Source organism: Pongo abelii, chromosome 5 (assembly GCF_028885655.2).
Source record: "Pongo abelii isolate AG06213 chromosome 5, NHGRI_mPonAbe1-v2.0_pri, whole genome shotgun sequence".
Lineage (NCBI taxonomy): Eukaryota > Metazoa > Chordata > Mammalia > Primates > Hominidae > Pongo > Pongo abelii.
The window spans coordinates 126,228,666-126,237,138 of record NC_071990.2 but is presented as its reverse complement, the minus strand read 5'-3'; the positions used below and the strand labels follow the sequence as shown (position 1 = coordinate 126,237,138).

The window sequence follows — 8,473 nt, the reverse complement described above, 5'->3', positions numbered from 1 at the left end:
GTTCCACAGGATTTTACCAAATGCACAACCTATTTAATTGAGAACTCCAGAAGAAAGAATCCTTTCTTTACAGTATATATACATATAGTTGATCTAACTACCTTGTGTGCATTTCACGTCACAGTGTGAAGAAACATCCTGAAGTTATTCACAGTGACTTCAATGAACACCACATCAGTAAACTTTTTACACAGGGGACAAAAGTAAAAGCCGGCTTGATCATTCATTTACAAGGCTTTCACCATGCCGCTGAGACGTCAAGGACTACAAGTTGTCTTCAGCTTCTCAGGCCTCGAAGCCTTTTGCGTCTTCGGTTGACTCCAGCATTTTGACTGATGGGAGCTGGTGTGTGTCTGTGTGCAGTGGGAGAAAGATCATCATCTTGAACCTGACACAGCCTGTGCCTGGAGCAGCCTGCGCCTGCTGCCCTCAATCATTTGGGTATATACAATGAACCTCACCTGAAACAATGTTTGTACAATCGCTAATGCCAGTGGCTAATCTTTCCTATTTGCCTGCTTTATCTCAACACTGTCATCTATTGAGGTGAACATCAATATTCAAATAACAATAACAAAAGATCCTGTCATCAAAGTGGAACTAAATGAGTATTTTAGATTATTTTAAATAATTTGGCCTATAAAAATAAAAAAAAAGCTCTGCCTATAATTTAACCAAGATTTTTAAATATAGTGACCTAACCCTCTGCCAACTATTAATTAGCTTGATGCTAACTCTAAATCCCAGATAGAAGGTGGGGGTGGGGGAAAGTTCCCCAAATGACAAGTCTATTGCAGGCAGTCTTCTAAAAGAACCCTCAGTGTTAGCAGATAATGAAAGTACATGTTACCTATGACTGAGCAGAAACGATGCCATGACCTGGCAATTTCTTTTCACTGCTGACACATCCCTGCACTGCACAAAATATCAGTGTTGCCTTCATGTAAATTTAATAGGGTTTCTCTGTCAATGACATAAGCAAATACACCATGAGAAGCAGCAGGGGTTTTCAGGGATGGCTCAGAAACTTAAGTATTTTTCCATTTATTTTTAAAATGCAAATTACACTAGTAAGTCAAAAAAATCACTCTGTTAAAAATACATTCAGAATTAACAAATGCAAAAAAAAGGACACATCAGGATCATAACCCTTGCCTTCTGAATATTAGGTTTATAACAAAAGCTCAGCCTAGAAAAATAGCATTCTTCACCGGATTTTGAGGAGGATACAGCTGTACAACTGTAGATGTTTTCCCAGATATAATCACACTACTGTGCTTACTGATCCCATAAATGACCTGTCCACCGATTACTTTTTAGTAGTCAACTACTGTTTTTTAAAATTTTGGTGGTGATGATAGTTGTGATTTGGTGAAAACTTGGCTGTAACTTAAAGCAGGAATATGAGGGTTTATTTTCTGTACCCATATACATGTACTATAAGGTGAAATCTCATCACAGTATGAATGTACAGTGAAACCTCATTTTTAATAGTCACATTAAAAGTCACATTAGAATAGTTTCTGGCATGTATAGTATTTATATTTTAGGAATCAAAGGACAATACATTGGTAAATATTTTTCTCATACATTAAACATGCATGTCACTATAAAAGCGTCATATGAGGTTTCACTGACATGTTTGCAATTGTTTATTTTATACATGTATGTATGGACAAACATACAACCCACTGAGGAAATTCAAGCACGAGTGCTGGAATCTTTTTTTATAGTTTATGTTCCAATGATAACTCTTTGTTCCTCTATCATTTTCAAATGTATATGTGTGTGTATATTACAGACATCCATGCAAACACAGTAATGGAACTGGTGTATGTAGATCTGAATGGGCTAAGGTCTAAAGTAGTTTAATCCAATAACTGAAACTTCATAGAAATCAAAGAAAAAACTTGCTCCATGCCAATTTATAACTTTTGAATTTCACTGCACTAACGAATGGTGTGTTAGTTTTAAAAAATTGAGTTTAATGTCTCAGGTGTATCCAAGAAAAAATATGACTCATCTGAGTTCCTGATAAGCCTGAGCTAATTATGTTTTCCACTAATGAAAACCAAATAATGCTTTAAAATATAGAACAAAATTTCCTAGGAGTTCAGAATATTCCATAAACACATTGACCTACTATTAAGTTTCCAAAGGCATCTTGTTGCCAACTACGTTAACAGCACAGTTTTTCTGCCACAATAATACAGGAGGGTTGAAATACACTCTAACACACAACAGATCCCCCAAATACCACAAAAAGATCTCAAATATTTCACCAAGGTAACTGTTGCTCCCCCCACCCACCCAAAAATAATCTTGTACACTGAAGTTAGAAAAAAAAGTTCACCTACGTAGTCTTCAATTTGAATTAGATATAAAAGAGTAAACATAGCTAATACATATTCAGTTGGCCTCGGTTGATAGAAATCCACAGCTGTTTCTGTGTTAGTAAAAGACAATTGTAGATACTTATAAAAGCACCTAGAGTGCAATAAATAAAATCAGCGAGTTAAGCCATTTCTGCTTTCTGCTTCCAGTAGATTAGTGAGTTTAGTAGATTAATGTTTTACTCTGTCCCACCCCCAACCCCATCAGAAGACCATATTTTAGAATTATAAAGATGACAAATATTGTTATTGTTACTTGTCTCTTTTGGGCCACCATGGAGGCTCTATGGTAAAGCACTTTGCTGACAGCTGGTACTTTTCTTATACAGACACACTGGAGCTGCTGAGCTATTCAGTCTTGTTCCTTGACATGAAACACACAGGCTTGAGCTCACTTAGAATTAATAGCAGTGTGTTAGCCTAAAGGAAGTGACTTGGGGCTGTCTGCACTGGGATTCTTGGGCACACAACGTAGGTGGGTTAAGGCAAGTATGTACGGTACAGCCTTTAGGGCAAACAATCTGCCATTTCGGACTTCGGGTACAAGGTCATCATGGCATGTTTCGTTTGTTTTTGCAATTACATTGCCTAAGTAGCCATGGTACTGTCAAGACGTATGGAGTGCAGAAGACAGAGCTCTCAAACTAATGTGCCTTGGATGACTTCCCAGCTCACAGAGGCCAACCGGCTGGGCTGCAGAGGAGTTAGCAATGGCCGGCAACCGTTGGGCATCAACACATCTCCTTCTGAACTTTCCAATGGCCTGGGAGAAAGGGGCCTGCTTTCAGGAAATCCAAGATGGGCGTGTCCTGCATATTTGTCTGTTTCCGTTAGAAAGAGGAGGTCAAGTGGAATTGGTGTGTGTGTGCTCGTGTGTGTGTGTGTGTGTGTGTGTGTCAGTGTTGTATGTAGAGGCTTTGCATTTGTTTTGTTAATATGTATATGTATTTAAACTCAGTTGCTTCTTGCTCTTCATAAAATGCAGGAGGCCACTGCGAAAAAAGTTCTTTGAAAGGTCCATGGGCTGACATACTGAAGTCATCTGTATTATTTTGACCTAAGAGAGAGAAAAGATGTTTTCAGTCAAGGGGGAAAGTGACAGGTGCCTGTTGCTCACCACCTTTTCTCACCTTTCCAAGCACAAGAGCAAACAAACAAACAAACAAAAAAGAAGCCCAAATTGGGTTTTAAATAGATAATTTCCCTCCTTTTCTTTCTATTCATTGCAACTGCATGGATAGAGAGGCCAGTTTTGGTCACTTAGAATCTATTTCCAGGGACAACTGAAATGAATATGTACTTCGGTACAATTAGGCTGCCAAAAAGAATGCAATGTTTTCAAATGTTGTGTGATATATTATAGGATATTCTTATATTGCTGGAAGCCCAATCAGATCTCTACTTGCTCTGACGGTCACATAGGTCTCTGGTAGTCAAAGCAGGTATTTTGTTAAAAACTTAAGCTGTAGACACGGGATTTTTTTTTTTTTTTTTAGACAAACTCTAGCTCTGTTGCCAGGGCTGGAGCACGCAGACATGGGATTTTTTTTGTGCAGCAACTTTGTTGTTATTGGTTTGTTTCAACAACATTTACCAAACTGTAAGAAAAATATAATTAAAATCTTTCCTTTTTAGGTTAGTTATACATCATCTGAAAAATTACAAACCAAGAACAGTCACCAAACTTAAGAGGACTGTCTATTCATTGCTTGCAGGAACTGAAACACAGCTGTGACTGTAGGTCAGTTACAGCAGTGTTTCCAAAGCTTTGTCCAGGATCTTGGCCACAGAAGATTTGCTGGGAACAGTGGGAGCCCCACAGCTAAAAGTGCATGTTGCTTTTCAACATTTGTTTTCCTTCCAAGGAACAGCTTGTGTTTCCATTTGCTATATAATATTGTTAGGGTGTTTGAACTGGCCCCTGAAGTTAAATTACTCTTACTTTACAAGACGTATTTATGGCAGGTTGACAGAAGGTACACTCTAAATGATAAAGACATAGGAGATACTAAGTTCTCTGCCTCTCAGTAGGGGATGAGGTTTATAGGTGTGTCAGTTTTGGTTTTTCACTGGATTTGAATAAGCAGTGGCTCTCAGATGATTGGTTTTGTGGGCTATGAAGTTGAAAAGGCCCTTCATTTAACAGTGCATAATGTAAAATAAAAAAGAAATAAACAGAATGCAGAAAAGGGAGAGAGGCACAGCCGTGTATGGAAATGTGGCAGCTAAGTTAGTGTTAAGAATACAAACAAGCAAATTAAAAATCGGAATGTAATACCAGGTCAAACTCACAGTCTATCTAAGAATTTGGAAAGAACACTAACTGAAGGGGTAAGGAAAACCCATTGATAATCATGGCTGCACCAGTAGCAAGTTGTGTGACTTTTGTTTTCCTTTTTTTGGGTTGAGTTTCCTCATCTGTAAATGAAACCTTCCTGTTCTAGGATCCGAGGTCTCCTATGGGATGTTTTGTGGAAGGGATGATTGGAGGATTTTGACCAGTAATTTTTAAATGTACCTTAAGTATACGTAACTTCCTAAATTTGAATTCCATTAAACATATAACTTATTTCATGACCAGTGAGACTTGAAAACTCTGATACAATTTCACCACTGTCATGCAGTAAGGAGGAAAACAATATATTTTTTATAACTTTTAGTTGGCATTTAAAGTGCTCTGTTTAACAAAATCACGGGAAGTTTTGTCCTCGTGGAATTTAATTCTGGACAAAGATATCTGTCTTTGTGGAGTCTCTTCTTTAAAGCCCATTAGAATTATAAATGCTTGATTTGAATTTAATATATTAAATTGTATATAATTAGCATTTTCATGTTTATCTTTAGATGAGAGATTACATCTAATTTATTACGGCTTGATCATATTTATTGATCACTCATATTGGCCAATACAATAAAATATTATGTAATATTATTAGTAGCAAGCAATTACAAACCTTCTAGATATTTTATTCTCCTTTTTATTTTTGAGACAGAGCCTCACTTTGTCACCCAGGCTGGAGTGCAGTGGTACGATCTTGGCTCACTGCAACCTCTGCCTCCCAGGTTCCAGAGATTCTCCTGCCTCAGCCTCCCGAGTAACTGGGATTACAGGCGTCACCACCACGCCTGGCTAATTTTTGTATTTTTAGTAGAGAGATGGAGTTTCACCATGTTGGCCAGGCTGGTCTCGAACTCCTGACCTCAGGTGATCCACCTGTCTCAGCCTCCCAAAGTGCTAGGATTACAGGCATGAATCACTGTGCCCAGCCATATTCTACTCTTGGGCATAAACATAGTGTTACATGTTACTTGAGCTGATGTTATATGTCAGCAGTCCTCAACCTTTTTGGCACCAGAGACTGGTTTCGTGGAAGACAATTTTCCCATAGACCAGGGTTGCGGGGAATGGTTTCAGGATGAAACTGTTCCACCTCAGATCATCAGGCATTAGATTCTCATAAGGATCACAAAACCTAGATCCCTCACACATGCAGTTCACAATAAGGTTCACACTGCTATGAGAATCTATTGCTGCTGCTTATCAGACAGGAGGCAGAGCTTAGGTAGTAATGTTCCCTTACCTGGGGCTCACCTCCTGCTCTGTGCTCAGCTCCTAACAGGCCATGGGCCAGGATTATTCATGGCCCAGGGTACCGCTGTTATATATAATATACCATTTACAGAGGAGATCTTTTAGGAATGACTTACAGTATATATTACTTCTGACTTGATACAGCCTTTTCATGAGTGATGTTGATTAACATAAGCATTATTCTACCACTAATGAATTACGTTTATTAAGCACTTACTATGTGACATGTCCTACGTTTCATGTGCTTTATATATATTCTTTCATGTAATTTCAGAGTGATCAGATAAAGTCTGTATGCTATCTCTATTTTGCAGGTGAGGAAACTTAGGCTTGGTAAAATTAAATAGAGTTATTCAAACAAAGTTACATGCCCATGGTCACAGCGAATTTAATCTCAGACAGTATGCCTTCAGTAGGTCATCTTAACCACTAGTCCTGATTGCTCTGTCTTTTTAAATAGAACACTTTATAGAATGTTACATAAAATATTGAGAAGAATGGTTAAGAGTGTGAAGGATTGATCATGTTTTGTTGTAGCTATCAAGAATCTTTCTAGGGGGATAGGGAAGGTATGGCACGCATAGCAAACAACTGTAGTACATGGTGAAAGAAATAAAAGAGAAATATTAGAGGAGAAGAGGTTAAGAAATGTTTCATAAAGGAACATATCTTAAGAAAATTCAAAGGATAGTGGGGTTTCAAAGAGTGGAATTTGGAAAAAGGATGATGTTTGGTGCCAAGAAAACAGCATGAACAGTTGGAAAAATACATATCACATTTGGATAAGGCAAGAAAAAAATGGCTAAGGGGAGCTATCAGGCTGCTTATGCTCTCAACAGATTATAAACTTCAGGAGGACAGGGCTAGTTCTTATTCATTACTACATTTTCTGATGTCTCCAGTGTCATCTGCATATGGTTGGGACTCAAACATTATTAAGAGTTGAAGAGAAGAGATACTGTTTCAACAGTAGGTAATAGGGACTCCTTGATAACTTTGAAGCAGGGAAGTGAAATCATCAGCGCAGTACTTTAGGAAGATTAATTTGGCAGCCATATGGAGGATACAATGGAGGTTCTGAAATAAGGAAGAGACCGAAAAACTTAACGGGTCATACTTGCATGAATTAGTGCAGTGGTTGTGAGGATGTAAAAGAGGAAATGTGTAATACAGTGTTTATGGAAGCAATGCTTTGAATGAAGCAAAATATTGGTTGATTTCTGAACTGCTGAAGTCTGTTTTACGGGTGCTATCAGCAAATGATTTCAGAGAACTACAAGTGACACAAAGAAAAAGGCACGCACGGTGCAAGATTATTCTTTTTTTAAAGAGAAGCTTAAAAAGGGGATGTTTAAAGATTAATTTCTTTGGAGGAGCAATGCTTACTGCCAAACTCCATTTATTATCCTACACACTAAAGATATTAAAAGGTAAAATGATTCAATGGTGGAGGACAACGACAACAAACACATATCTTCAAAGAGAAGTTCACATTTTAAAATGAATTGGAATCTTACTTTCTATTTTGATCTTCGCTTGCAATTCAGCATATCACTTGATGCTGATATATAGAATTTGTTATCAGTTGTTATCCAAGGGAATTTGCCTAAACACAGATATAAAAATCAGGCTCTGATTGTATGTCTGCTCTCTTGAGTGCTAGAGTTAAGGGTTCGATAAGTTTCATTGTTAATGTTCCAGTTCATTTTCACTTTTACATCAGAAAAATGATAGAGAAAGTGTATTACTCAGTTTTTTATTTTCTTAACACTACATATAACTAGGGTGAACCTATTATTTATCATCTAAATGAGAACTCTTTTGAGAGTAATAGTTATGCCAGGACAAGCACTGTAAACTGAAACCAGAACATATGGTTTATATATAATTACATATAACTGCCTACATTATTATATCATTTTCAAAAAATACAACTTTTTGGCAACTCAAAGACGTGGTAGATAATTAACATAGGCTTTTGAGCCATGTAGGTGATACTTATGTAAGACTAAAGGTAACTTTAGAAATGGCATTTCTTACAAGTCAAATAAGAAAAATTCATGGAAAAATGTTATTAAAATTATCCCAGCCAAGACAATATTAATAGAAAAAATACTGGAAAAATATAACTGAACAAAAGCTGCATGCCATCGATTTTGTATCATGATACAGTTACTTGATTATCTTTAGTACCCCAGAAGACTACCTTCCAAGTAAAATACTTACATGTACATAGGCTGTAGTTGTAAATGAGATGTCTTCTGAGGCCCTTGATAGCCATAAGAGTCAAAGCCACCTATGAAATCAACTGAAAAGGGACAATTCATTAATTAGCTTTTCAGAAGAGATATACATCCATGATCAAGGCCCCACACAGATTACTAATAAACCTTTTATTAGTAATAATCTATTAAACTTTTAAAAGTAACTAATTGTGAAGAAAAAAGAAATGGAAGAAATGATAGTTCCTTCAAGGTAGAGATTCCGC

The 8,473-nt window shown here is 37.2% G+C and overlaps 1 protein-coding gene across 3 annotated transcripts in view; it reads right to left on the bottom strand.

Moving 5' to 3' along the window:
• Positions 1–1,028: 1,028 nt before the first annotated feature.
• Positions 1,029–8,473, bottom strand: part of NKAIN2 (sodium/potassium transporting ATPase interacting 2) — a 1,031,975-nt gene continuing 1,024,530 nt past the window's right edge. For 2 of the 3 annotated variants that reach the window (XR_008526413.2, XR_008526414.2), the window contains 3 exons: positions 8,212–8,293; positions 7,503–7,591; positions 1,029–3,450 (listed from right to left, as the gene is read on the bottom strand). Coding sequence is in view for 1 of the 3 variants with exons in the window: in XM_024249088.3 (XP_024104856.1) it covers positions 3,441–3,450; positions 8,212–8,293 (92 nt within the window). In the remaining 2 variants the exon portion in view is untranslated. The remainder of the gene's footprint in view (positions 3,451–7,502; positions 7,592–8,211; positions 8,294–8,473) is intronic. The other variant, XM_024249088.3, reaches the window with a different exon arrangement.